This window comes from Solanum tuberosum, unplaced genomic scaffold, assembly GCF_000226075.1.
Source record: "Solanum tuberosum cultivar DM 1-3 516 R44 unplaced genomic scaffold, SolTub_3.0 scf00172, whole genome shotgun sequence".
NCBI lineage: Eukaryota > Viridiplantae > Streptophyta > Magnoliopsida > Solanales > Solanaceae > Solanum > Solanum tuberosum.
In genome coordinates, this window is record NW_006239095.1 from 704,325 (window position 1) to 718,268 (window position 13,944).

The 13,944-nt window shown below is 32.3% G+C and overlaps 1 protein-coding gene and 2 non-coding genes across 3 annotated transcripts; 2 read left to right on the forward strand and 1 right to left on the reverse strand.

Moving 5' to 3' along the window:
- Window positions 1-4,809: 4,809 nt before the first annotated feature.
- MIR8011A (microRNA MIR8011a) lies at window positions 4,810-4,906 on the forward strand. Its single transcript, NR_127173.1, has one exon. It is a non-coding gene; the product is annotated as a microRNA MIR8011a (primary transcript).
- A 2,260-nt stretch (window positions 4,907-7,166) lies between these two features.
- Window positions 7,167-7,408, forward strand: MIR6026 (microRNA MIR6026). Its single transcript, NR_127145.1, has one exon. It is a non-coding gene; the product is annotated as a microRNA MIR6026 (primary transcript).
- Window positions 7,409-8,112: 704 nt separating this feature from the next.
- Window positions 8,113-12,458, reverse strand: LOC102585398 (non-structural maintenance of chromosomes element 1 homolog). The gene is made up of 6 exons (XM_006354118.2): window positions 12,274-12,458; window positions 11,319-11,515; window positions 9,744-9,824; window positions 9,381-9,617; window positions 9,067-9,144; window positions 8,113-8,601 (listed from the first exon to the last, which is right to left on the reverse strand). Exons 1-6 carry the CDS (start codon window positions 12,386-12,388, stop codon window positions 8,365-8,367), a joined length of 945 nt encoding a protein of 314 aa, XP_006354180.1. The 5' UTR covers window positions 12,389-12,458; the 3' UTR covers window positions 8,113-8,364.
- Between the last annotated feature and the right edge of the window lie 1,486 nt (window positions 12,459-13,944).

Consider the following 13,944-nt stretch of genomic DNA (forward strand, 5'->3'; position numbering starts at 1 on the left):
ATTTATTGTGTATGGGGGGGGGGGGGGGGTGCCGTGTTGGAAGTGGGTCACCTTAGAGGAAGAAGAGTTTTGGGATACGATGAAATAGCAGATATGGGTAAGTTACAAGATATTTTATTTTTAAAATTTTTCTTTAACTTTATAATACAATTTAAAGTAATTTTTTGGACTCAAAAATACTAGTCATTATTTAATTTGTCAAATTGCCATATTATCATAAGATATTTCACACACTTTATACTTTTAGCTTATTGTAAAAAAATATTATTTAAATGGTTCAGATTTGAAGGGGTAGAAGTGTTCAATAGGTACAAGCCTCGATTCAGGTGTCTAAGTGAATTATGCGGACAATTTTAAGAGATCACCGATGACTCAAGCTTGTTCTTTTTTTATGACACATTACTAATATTTATTTGTCACGGACCGATAAAAATGTGAATATGTCCATATAAACTTTCTGTGTATTTATTCTTATAAGTTAAAAAGGTGTTGATAAGGGTAGCATACATAATTTAAAATTTTATGTAGAGAGACGAACATAATTTTATTGGGATAGAGAAAAATCAAAGATAAAATAACAGTTTTGAATTGCAAATTTAACAAAATAGTTCCATAAAAAGTATATCATGTTAGGATTAGAGTAAGAATAAAGAGGGTTAAATACAAAAAAGACGTTGATAGAAGTTATATGTATAATTTTTAGATCTAAATTACATTTAAATATAATTTTATTATAAACTATATTAACACAGAAGGTGAATATAATTTTACTAGTGAAATATAAACTTACTAAATATCAGAACTAACATGCATTAAGTATTTTGTATTAGGGTTAGGTTTGGAGGGGGGAAAGGTAGAATTTAAAGCGTAATCATAAAATTTAAGTTATAGATAAACGTAATCGGTAATTCTCTTATGATAATCAAATGTAATTTAAAAAATGTAATATAAAATTATTAAAAATATAACAACATACATGTAGTAGATATATTATATTAAAAGTTAAATTAGCGGATAAGGTTAAATCAAGGGAAAAGGTACAAGTACCCCTCTAGACTATGATCGAAATTTCAGAAACACACATTAACTTAACTAAGGTCCTATTACCCCCTGAACCCAATTTTTTTTGTAATTTTGTACACCTTTTGATTTACGTGGCACACTCCATAACTCCACTCAATTGAGACGCGTGAGAGATATTTAGATGTCATGTCAGCACAAAAATACGAAAAAAATGAGTTCATGAGGTAATAGGACCTTAGTTAAGTTTAGGTGTGTCTCTGAAATTTCGATCTTAGTCTAGGAGATACTTAAGCCTTAAACATAGTCTAGGGGATACTTAGGCCTTAGTTAAGCTCAGGGATAATAGGACCTTAGTTAAGTTTAGGTGTGTCTCTGAAATTTCGATCTTAGTCTAGGAGATACTTAAGCCTTAAACATAGTCTAGGGGATACTTAGGCCTTAGTTAAGCTCAGGGATAATAGGACCTTAGTTAACTTCCACTGTTACTGTTGCTTTAAAAATATCTTTTTAAGCATCCATGAGGCCTAGTTAGGCCTATAGTCCCAAATATGTTTTTCTTTGATATAATAGATATGCACCCATTTAATTCATAACTTATTTTTTTTACATGAATTCCACAACATTTTGCATATTGCCATCTTATTTTACTTTTGAATGTGTAGAGTATTTAGCCTCTAGATGTTCTCGTCAAACATAGTTGATTCCATGAGATCATAACTTTATGTTGGTGTATTATACCATAGATACAAATGTTACAGTTGAAAATAAAATGACAAAAAATGAATAAACAAATTTTTAGATTGAGGCGCGGATATCTCGCTCTCTTTAAGGAGATTCAAGCCCACTGCGGCATAATCTACACCGATCCAGCAGTATAACTCTTGACTTGTCCTCTCCAGGATACAATAGCCCAACAACAGTGTACAACTCAAACAACTCCAGATTAGTTGAAGAGTCCAAAACTCCACATAAGAACACTTTCCTTCAACATATATATATAAACACTCTCTTGTATATAGTGATGAATATAGTTGAAAACTTATAATATTTTCTTTGTCTCAACTCTCTCTTTCACTACTACACACTACAATATTATTTCACACTTCTCATCTTTTTGAGATACATCACAAAGGAAGAAACATCATTATTTATAGGTGAAATAGTCTTCCATATAATCAATAGGTAGAATGAGGGGTAGTAATGTGGACAGATAAATGTGATAGATGTTACGTGAGTTACAAGAAACAAATTGTCATATGAGTTACAAGAAACTAATGGTCATATTGGTTACAAGAACCAATAGTCATCTTCTACCACAATTACGTGATACTCTATTCAAAACAACGATGTATTCCATAATAACTAGGGTATCAAATGACCAAATAGTGAAACAAATTATTTACGTGCAATTCGATACACTAAACAATTATTATACCCAGAATTAAAGAAAGGAATAACTATCATACGTAATTTTATCTAGATTATTTTTATGGCTCAAATTGATTTCACTAACAGTTTATTTGAAAAAATATACTCCCTCCGTCCCATTTTATATGATGTACTTTGATTTGGCACAAACTTTAAGAAAAATGGAAAGACTTTTAAAACTTGTGGTCCAAAATGAATGATAGAAATTTGTGTGGTTGTGAATCATTTCATTAAGGGTAAAAAAGACATTTTATAGGTAAATTGTTACTTAAAATAGAAATGTGTCATTCTTTTTGGGACTGACTAAAAAGGAAAGTAAGTCATATAAATTGGGACAGAGGGAGTATGAATTTATAAAGACAAAATAAAACAAATGGAAGAACAAACACTTGAGAATGAAATATGTCTTACCTTTATGTACTTTTTTTGTTACATGTTAGTTCATTCACAAATCAAATATGAATTTATACACACTTAAAATAGAAATGTGTCATTCTTTTTGGGACTGACTAAAAAGGAAAGTAAGTCATATAAATTGGGACAGAGGGAGTATATATTCATCTATAAAAAATATCTAAAATCATTTAAATACAATATTTATTTTATTGAAATACTTGACGTAACTGATAAATTAAAAACCTAACATAGGAAACTTCACCCAAAAGGTTATAAAAGCTATACGATCCTTCTAGGGGGTCCTAGTTAGTGAGGTGGCGAATTCTCCTTCAGCCGCCGTCATCGGTGTTCTCGCCGCCGGCGCCGGCATCTTAGCCACCCATTCCGCCGTCATCGATGTTTGTGCCAGTGGCGGCGGTTTCATCTATAGCCCTTTAGACTGAAAAATTACTGATTTTGAATTTTCGATGATACCCAGATGGAAGAAACATAGCTAAGAATGATTTTCGTGGATCAGATCTGTATTCATCTAATGCTGGTATGAACTCTTTTACATTTTTCTAATTAACAAAGTTTTATTAGTTGTCATGTTTTCTTTACTGTCGTTTTGATTGATTTGATGTACTTGAGCTTAGTTTGGACTGTCGTTTTTTCTTTTCATAACTATTTGATTTGATTTGGTGTACTTGAGCTTAGTTTGGAGGTACGTGTAAGATTTGTGTATTCTTTTTACACATTGGATCCCTTTGTGTGTTTCTATTGGATATGTTGTTGTTGTTACCTGAGGCGGAATTGGGATTTTTAGTTCATGCATTTGGACTATGAGTTTTTGTTTTGTTATTTGGTTCTGAATAAATTATTTATATATATGGAATGAATTTTTTTCAACACTAATATGGAATTTGAACTAAAACTAGTAGGTTTTGCCTATCCTTATTAGTGGCTGGGTTTTCTTCACGGGCGGTTTCCCTTTTTATAACTACTTGAGGTGAGTGTGGAAATAGGAGTAAGGTCTGCGTAGACTTTGTACTCTTTAGACTGGAGTGTGAGTTCATTGGGTATGTTGTTTTTGTTGTTGTTATAGGAGGCGGAATCGGAATTCTTGTTAATGAGTTGAGTCCTAAATTTGTACCAACTCTTTGCATTTCTATTTCACAAAAGGTTCAATCTTTTTAGTTTAATTTGCTTTACTTGTTAATGAGTTGTGTCCTAAATTTGTACAAACTTTTTGCATTTTCTAATTCACAAAGTTTCAATATTTTCAATGGAGTTTGCTTTACTTGTTAATGAGTTGTGTCCTGAATTTGTACAAATCTCAGTAAGATTATAGCTTGAACAAATAAGAAATACATGAATTGGAAGTTAAATGATATATTTGAGTTCTTGAAAGTGTGAGTGTATGTTATTTTGTTTTTGTAACTCATTATAGTCGCAACTTTTTTTATGTTCGATACTCATTTTATCAGTATTATTTAAGACTTCTGAATTGCTATATGTTGTCTGATTTTTGTGCTTATCTGTGTCAAAATTCTTAATCTCTCCGATACTTTATTTTTGCACCTATGGCATATTTGGGAATTCTTTTGCACTGTTCTTTAGTCTCCTACTTTGCCTACTATAACTTATACAATTAGAACTTGTGGGTTAATATTAAAACTCTGCAAATTATAGAAGATTCATTACCATTTTCAAATTATTAATTGCTTTTTACTTCTTTCAAGCTATTGTTTTGCACAAACAACCCAAGATATGTTTAAACATCTCTCGAAAAGATGTCATTGCTTCCAAATGTTTGAAACATAATGTCTCAACATCATGAGTAAGAATGTTCGAAGAATTTATGTTTGAAACATTATGGAGATGTTTAATTATCTTGAGAGATGTTTTGGTTGTTTGTGAGAAACTTTTATTCATCAAATTACATGATAAACTTTGTTTTGTGTCTCACACAACTAATGTAAGTTGTGTGAGGTTTCTTTTTGTTTCACAAAGCAGAGCGACCCAAATCTTCCTCTTTGGGTCCACCAACTTGTGAAATAAAAAGAAGCCTCACACAACTTGTGTTAATTTTGTGAGTCACAAAGTAAATTTCCAAATCCACTCTTCTTCATATATTTCTGACACATTTCTAAGTAGTAGAAAATTAAAAAAACAAGACCAAGAAAGAAAATATTGTACTTGTAAGAAAATTAGAAGGAAGATAAGAGATGAAAATTTGAAATGATTTAAACGTGGTAGTGCAACTTTTGTAATATTAGGAGTTCTTATACATATCTACAAGTTTTTAGTAACTATAACCCAATCCAAACCATTAATTGTCACTAAGTTTGTTAAAGTGTCCTTTCGACATTCAAGACTTGAGGGAGCTCTGTGTAAATAAGAAAATTAAGACCTCCAAAATATGTGTTCTTAACACTAATTTGAGTACTTTTTCTATTTAAAAAGGGCGAATAACAATTTTGGCCCCTATGTTGTATGTTTATTCCAATTTGGATCCTTGTGTAATTCAACTAAGCATAATTAACCTTCAATTAATATAAATATGTGATTTTAATCCTTCAAACCAACGAAAAAGTTAAAACTTAATGGAATCATTAAGTTTTTAACTTAAGTTAGTTTGAATGATCATAATCACACATTTATATTAATTGAAGGTTAATTATGCTTAGTCGAATTATACGAGGACCAAAACTGGATAAACATATAATATACGGACTAAAATTGCTATTTGCCCTTTAAAAAATACCAACACATCTTTTTTGTCCTTTCGGCATTCAAGACTTAAGTGAGCTTTGTGTAAATAAGAAAATTGAGACCTCCAAAATATGTGTTCTTAACACTAATTTGAGTCCCTCTTCTATTGAAAAAGCGCAAATAGCAATTTTGGTCCCTATGTTGTAGGTTTATTTCAATTTTGATCCTTGGGTAATCCAACTAAGTATAATTAATCTTCAATTAATATAAACATGCAATTTTAATCCTTCAAACTAACGAAAAAGTTAAAACTTAATGGAATCATTAAAATTTTAACTTAAATTAGTTTGAAGAATCAGAATCGCATGTTTATATTAATTGAAGGCTAATTATGCTTAGTTGAATTATACAAGGACCAAAATTGGAATAAACTTATAATATAAGGACTAAAACTGCTATTTGCCCATTTTAAAAAGACCAACAAGTCTTTTTCAATTTAAGGACCCTAAAAACTATACTCCTTCTGAATCAATTTGTCTGTCCTACGTTCCTTTTTAGTTCGGTTCAAAAAAAGTATCTCTTTCCTTTTTGACAACTATTCTGTTCCAACTTTTCACATGACATGTTTAAAATCACACAATTAAAAGGTATTTTTGGCATTTGATATATCTTTCTTATGACCATAAGATTCTGAAGTGTCTTCGCTTAAACTCTATGTCAAGTCAAAATTGGAAAAACAAATTGAAACAGAGTGAGTATTTTATATCAGGCAAGCAATGTTCAAGATTAAAGATAAGACTATATACTGAGATAAAAAGATTTTTAGAAGTCTGTTTGTGCCACTATTTCTATTGGGCTTTGTTACTATAAATGGTATGATTTTGGTAGGGAACTGATAACAACCATTATAAGCTTAATAGACTAAGGGGTCGTTTGGTTGGGAACAAGTTATCCTGGGGTTAGCTATCCTGGGATAACTTATCCCATCACTATGCTATAAATGGTGGGATAAGTTATCCCAAACATGGCAACCAAACAAGATACAAAAAAATAATCTCATCACTATTTATTTTTATCCCTCACACCAAACGACCCCTAAAATTGTCGTTATTAATATTATCATTATTCCGTACTAGATAAGTTCAATCATTATGTTATGTTCTCCAAAGTTTGTGTATATTCTTACAAATAATTTCTGAATTGGTACTTGACTAAATGTCATTGATCTCTGTTTCCAGTGCTTTACTTGCCTTGCCTGTTACTTTCCATATTGGAGTGAAGCTTTTGATTTATTTGAAAATATTTATTAGGTCTTTTCCATATTGAGAATCTCGGAGCCAATCTATTGAAGACTCCTGCAAGTGCCCAAAAAAGTATGACGTTGCTGAATGGAATCGAAAGATAAAAGCTTATTGCTCATTTGAAGGAATTGGCGCTATGCCTCTCCCTAAAACGTTTACCAGATTGTGCTGGCAGTAAGACATTATTTGTACGACCAGGGCATGTGTAAGACAAGCTGCTTTCTTATATCACAATGATCAGTCTTCGGAAATTGATGATATAGTGGTTCGGAAGATGAGGCAAAAAAAGCTTATGAAGCAACCTAGTTGAATGTTCAAATCAATTGACCACTTTTATTTGGTAATACAACTATTGCCAAGACAATGCTTCATTATAAGTGCATAACTTTTCACTTTATTGTTTGAGCATTGTGTTGATTTCTCTAACTTATTTTTCTTTGAACAAAATTGTTTTTTCATCGCGAAATGCAACACCATGCTCAGAAGTTAGAGAGTGAAATGCTATGCATTTGTAATTATATATTTTCTTGGCTAGAGTTGTATTGCCAAGTCAAGTGTTTTAATTGATTTGAACCTTCGAGTGAGTTGCTTCATGATCTTCTTATGCCTTAGCTTCAGAACTTACCACTATATCATCAATTCTCGAAGAGTGTGGCCTATCTGAATGATTTTAACCTGGAAATGAACGAGACGAGGAAACCACTTGGTGTTGTAAACCTCTAGTGTTGAGCCTTTATTTTTGCTAGTTCTTAAATATGTATATCTTAGTTTTGTAATTGATTTATGTGTGTTTAGTATATTTCTGTTGTTACCCCTTTGTAATCTTTTGGATTCAATGATGAAGTTGGTATGAAAATATTGTAGGATTTGTTGAAAAAGAGTGCCATTTGTGGATGGCTTTGAGAGTTTAACACCCCAACTATGAGATGTTCACTTCTTTTTTATTCTACCTAAATTGTCATCATTTGTTGGTTTAATTAACTTCAAGGTGTGTTTTTAATACATAGACGGTGATGGTTCAGCTAGAAAAAAAAAGAACAAGTGATAGTTAGGATATGAAACTCGCAAAGGAAGTAATAGTTACATGTTTTGACAATTAACTCATAAAAGAGCTATATAACTGAAGATTATTTTTTTGTTATGGACATTTACATTGAGGTTCTTGCGCGATGATTGCGCAAAACAAAAATTCTTTCAATCATCGCGCAAGTACCTCAATGATTTTTTATCATGTATGAAAATGGGATCCTCAATAGCTAGAGACAAAAGATTCATATGAGAAAACATAAGCAAACAGGCATTTACTTGAGCCTCCAAGGATGAAGGTACATGAACAATCGTTTGATCTACCCTTACAAACTAATGGATATAAACAAAAAAACAACCCATGATTAAGATACTAATCTGGATACTCTTATAATCTACATTCATAAGTTAGAATTTGGTTTCATAGGGTGCAAAAATATATCCATTTTCATATACTAAGATGTACATGAGCACCAAAACTAGCAAACCAGATTTGTTAACCTGAACTCTTCAGACGGACAGAACGTCGAGTCAGCCTTGTACTTTGAGATGATCCAGGCTCAAGAGTATCAGAGTCAATAACTGCACGGGTCCTTGGCCTTTTTCTCGTTGAGGGTTCACGAGGCAGCTGACTCTCAGGAGGAGCAGATGCATCCTCTTCTTCATCCAGAGCTTCTACTTTTGCAATGTTATAATGCCATCTTGTCCCACACCCGGGACAAACTTTTTCAGCCTGCAAATTATGGTTTCAACAAGAATTTAGTTCATCAATCGCCTGCATAGATGAGTGTTGATCATCAATTTTGCAGTGTTTTCCCTTTGAAATAACATGATTTGTTGGATACTTGGATTAGCTCACTTTTATGTAGGTTATAAATATGTTCAATTATGTGGCTTTCTTGATTGCCTTTACGTCGGGCAAGTTTAGTTAATAGTATCTTTAATGTGTATATCCAGAATAATCTCATTTCTTTTGACGAAGAGGGGGTTCACATTCTTCTGTTTCTAAGTCTAGGATTAAACTTTGTATCATGGACACTAATAGGAATGCAACTATTATGGTAGAGGATTCAACATCAAAAGATTGGAAAACATATATATAATTCAATTCGTTGATGCTAAAAATAAAATGGCAAGATTCAGTCATTGAGTGACAAATGGGAAATTTATGGAAAGTTACACTAGGAGAGAAGAATACCCTGCTTTTGGAGAACTTCATTCTCAGACAGTACATATGGATACGAACATTACAGCCTTCATTTTTGCAAAGCTCAGCCTGGTCAAGTAATCATACCACCATCAGTAGGATGATCTAGCAGACATATAGTTTATCATAGACACATAAACATCTTTCTTTGACAGGGAATGGATGTTTGCAGTGACATTATCAAACCAAAGTACAGTATATAGGAAAACCATGTGAGTTTACAGCTAAAATGGCAATAAAAGTTATCCAATTTGAAAGGCAAAATTCGTGCTATAGTGAACATGGAGTTAAAGAGAAGAATAGACCTTCACAGCAGCTTCATTGCAAACTTCACATGGAGGAACCTCATTACTGCGAAACCAACTTCTGAGATCAAGGAATGAACGCACTCCTAGTCCTACCTTACCATCTGTTAGAGAAAGCCAGTGGTCCCTCGCAAGTTCCTCAAGGGTTCTCTCCTTTTGAGACATTGAAAAATTCCTAAACGCTGCAGGAATATGTGTTGAACCTCCCTGAGTTTGGGATTCTGTTCCAGCTAGAAACTGTTGACCGAAGCAAAGTAATTACGATTACAACTCTGATCTAACAACAAGCAAATTTACGAAGTTTATACAGATTTTTTAAATCCAGAATCACATCCACCATTTATCATTAGGAAGTAAGAAAACCTGATTTTCGAGCCGTATGTTCAGTGCATCAATGGTCGATATAAATCCCTGAGCTGCCGCATCTTGAACAATTGCTTCAATCTGCACTTATACAGTGACCATATAAATCTCATTAAAAAATTTATGTCAGGAAAAGATCTTCGTATATTCATATTATTTTCTTTAAGAAACACTAACCAGTTTAAGCTAAAGACATAATATAAGCAAATCATTAAAAGTAAACCTTAGTTATTGACTTATTGTGTACAGATACATTAGGCCCAACGGTTACAGGATTCTTTTTGTTCTCGTAAGAAAATTCTATCTTACTGTTGGAATAAGAGTGGAATTTAGAGATCTTCAATTGTAGAGACCCCAAGTTACCTCAAAATATACAATTTACTCAATAATTTTTTGAAATGAGCCTGAATAGAGAAGAATGGACAGATGAATGGAAAATTCATATAGTAAATCCCAACTAGTTGAGGACTGAGACTTGGTCGATTAGAGAAAACATCAATTACTGAAGCCAACAAATTTCAGTTATTTGACTCTCTCCTTTACAACAGTGAGTTTAAATTCATTGTACAAAAGGAAAACAAATAATTCGTTCTCCAAAAAAAAAAAAAAGGAAGCAAGATTAGAAAGAAGTAAACTAAGCCTACCAAATCTTTTCCCCTAACCACATTTTGAGCTAATATGAAGTAAATGATCAACCAACTTCAACTTTTGATTTCAAATGGGACTCCTGAATATTATTCTGTATATAACTAGATTGCATAAGTCAGCTCCAAAATACTCTAATTTAACGGAACTTAGTATTATGCTTTCTATTACTTGTGTTTTTTGCTTCGATTATTGTATTATTTGTGTTGCTACTGTTCTTTTCTCCATTATTTTCAGCACGACTTATTCACTACTATATTTACTTTTCATACTTGATTTTGATATGCTTTACTTGAGCCGAGGATCTACTGGAAACAACCTATCTACCTCTACAAGGTAGGGGTAAGGTTGCGTACACACCATCCTCCCCTGATCCCACTTGTGAGATTACACTAGGAATGTTGTTGTTGATAGTACTATTCCCAGAAGATGGGTGAGTTCATGTTTGTACTATTACTTGAACAAAAGGTAGCCTCAGCTATTCCCATATCAAATTCATTACATAAGTTGCAAGTTTATAAGCAATTCATTACTATGAAGTTTAAGCATGAAGTTCTATGTTTTAGAGGACTAATAACATGTAGATCTTCTTTCAAGCTCAGACTTGGTAAGGAAGAGAAGTAACAGTTTTTGCTCCTTTCTGTGGAACTGCCAGATTTGCAGCAAGCTCCCTTTTCCCATCATCTTTGAGCTGAGGTAAGGAGGTTAAAGAAAAGTAACATTCAGCAGTTTTGTTTTATATTCAATGCAACCTTATTAGCTCTTGTTCTCTATTCCATAGACTAATGAAGATATTCATTTTACATCCTATTCCCTCTCACAAAGCAAGACAAAAAATATGGAGATACTTCCTCATATGGACACAGGATGGCTATGTAACAACTAAGGACATTCTCGACACAATTCAAAAGAAAGGGAGGAAAAACTCACAATGCCTTTATAGAAAGCAATCTGGGGAACTGAATATTTAGTTCCTAGTTTGGATGACTCATCCGAAACATTGTTGACAACACCATAATGCACATGTCCGTCATACTGGTTTCTACATGCCCGTAGCTCTAACTGCACAAAAGCGAGCTCCCCGTTTATCTTTCTCAGGTATTCATTGAATAGTGACTGATGATTACCTGAATTATAGATATAAATTAGTTTCAGAAACAAATATGTTTTCACACAGATACAAAATAACCTTTTATTTATTTATTTCAGTTAAAGTTTAACATGCTAATTAGAAAACTAACAGCTATGATGATGCTTGTATCCAAAGAAAACGAACAGAAAATTCCAAATCAGAATCATTAAACACTTGTTTCCTGCCTTAAGAACCGAACCGAACCGGAAAAGGAAAACAAACTAAAACTCAAAAAGGATTTGCCTTTCCTCGAAAACACAGAGCAATTGGCCCTGTTGATTCACAAAAAAATACAATACACGAATTTTCGAGAACAAACAATATATATTCAGTAAGCTAAAACTTTCAGTAATCAATCAATAGTTATAATTTCTTTCATACTAAGCCAGATTTACTCAACTCAACCCTTTTCCACAAACAACAACCAATAATTCCCCCTCCTTTTTTCAAGAACAGCCCACGAGATAGTTAAATCTTATGCTAGAAAACATATCAAAGTAAAAATCCAATACAAGGACGAAAATGACTAAACATGTAATTGGGTCCTCAAAATTGTTACTGTAACCCCCAAATAACTAAACAAAAACTCAGCAACAACACGAATACTAAAACCAAAATTTCACAACTAAGTAAAAAATCCAATGCAAGGATGAGAATAAACTAAACTAGCAATTGGGTACTCGGAACTAAACTCAAAATACCGAAAGCCGATCGAACTAGTTAGCGAAAAAAATCGTAAAAAACAACAAAAACCTGGGGATTTGCCGGTGATTTTGGTGAATATAGATTGAAAATCCTTTTCTTTGAGAGGACCACGAGAGAGTAGAGCTTGAATTAGGGTATGGTGCCTCCATGAAAGCGTCGCCATTGAAATTCGAATTCGAATTTGCACTGAAGAAAGTGAAATTCTGAAAAACCCTTAAAATAAAGAAGAAAGATAATGGTGGCGGGAAAAAGAAACCTTCTTATATAGGGACTTGGGCTTTATATAGGCTTTTTGGGCCACTTTCCGTGAGTTTTCGAAATTATCATTTGTGCTAGAGTTTGATCCTCAAATACATGTATATTACGTGTTTAGATATATCGAGTCAAAATTACGTATATTTTTTTCTTGATAATGTATTCAAGTAGATTCATTTGTATATGAGATTATTAACTCTTGTGTTCGCCTCTCTCCCATATGTTATCTGTATTTTCAGAATGTATCTGGCTTCTCAGATACATGTATTTAGTGTGATCCACATGTATATGAGATACATTGACTCTCTCGTTTGTATTCATTCTATCTTGCTCTGGCCTCTAGCGCTATGTGTCTTTATTTCACAGTGTATAAGGTAGCAAAAAATACATATATCTAATATCTGACTTGAAATCTGATATGAAATTATTAATTAGTGAGAAAATATATAATTATTACAATTTCAAACTATATAAAGAATTGACAAATATGGTAGAAATGCTTGTATAATTAGGTAGTTTTTCTTATTTGAGAGGTAAATTTCATAAATATACAATAAGGTAGTTTCATTTGCACCAAATATATTCAAGTTTTTATTTTCATAAAAAAAGGGCTAAAATTAGCAATATATGTACATGTAACAAAAATTATTTTCAACAAAAGGATCATATGTCTATACAATGTATCGATATTGTATAAATAGTGTATACTCATATATAGTTGATGTAATATATCAGTGATGTAAATACATCTATATACATTGTAGAACGATTTTTTTAATCTCAACCAACTCAAATCTCCCCTAAACAATCCCAAAATTTAGATATGAGCTCCTCTCAATATTTTCCCTATATTATTCACTCGAAACAATTCACATTTACAACACGTCAATTTTTAAAGTCAAGCTTTCAACATTGAAGAAGAAGAAGAAGCAATTAAGGCAAATTAAGGTGCCGAAGTGATAATGATAATAAAAATCTCATAGTGGATTTTGAGTTATAATTATCATTGAATGACCATTTTGATTAATTTTCTCTTATTTAAGACGTATACAAAAAATTATAAATAAAATATTTTATTACTATTTTAAATTGAAAAAAATTATAGGTCTCAAAATTTAAACTTCATAAATGTGGATATGAAGTTATACAGGATAATGTGGGAGTGACTTTTGTTAACAGACAAAATAAGAAAAGTAAGTAGAGATTGTTGGAACGTTTAAAGAGGAGATGCATGGAAGCATCAGTAGCAGTAAAAATGAAGAATAAGATATTACACGTGTAACATGAGTTACTTGGTGCAAAATCCCACATATCCCGTGTATTCCCACAAGTGTAGTCTGACCTTGTGAAAATAGAGAGATTGTTTCCGATAGACACCTCGACACAAATAAAGCATATCAAAATCACAACACTAATGAACTATATAACTTTGCAAGTTAAAAGAAATTGTGAAACCAAATATTC

What these genes read in the sequence shown, in the direction of transcription:
- LOC102585398 (XM_006354118.2), bottom strand. Translation starts at nt 12,388, where the DNA reads ATGGCGACGCTTTCATGGAGGCACCATACCCTAATTCAAGCTCTACTC. An exon ending in ACATACGGCTCGAAAATCAG is followed by an intron (nt 9,618 to 9,743) that starts GTTTTCTTACTT and finishes TTCGGTCAACAG; the next exon opens with TTTCTAGCTGGAACAGAATC. An exon ending in GCAATGAAGCTGCTGTGAAG is followed by an intron (nt 9,145 to 9,380) that starts GTCTATTCTTCT and finishes TTACTTGACCAG; the next exon opens with GCTGAGCTTTGCAAAAATGA.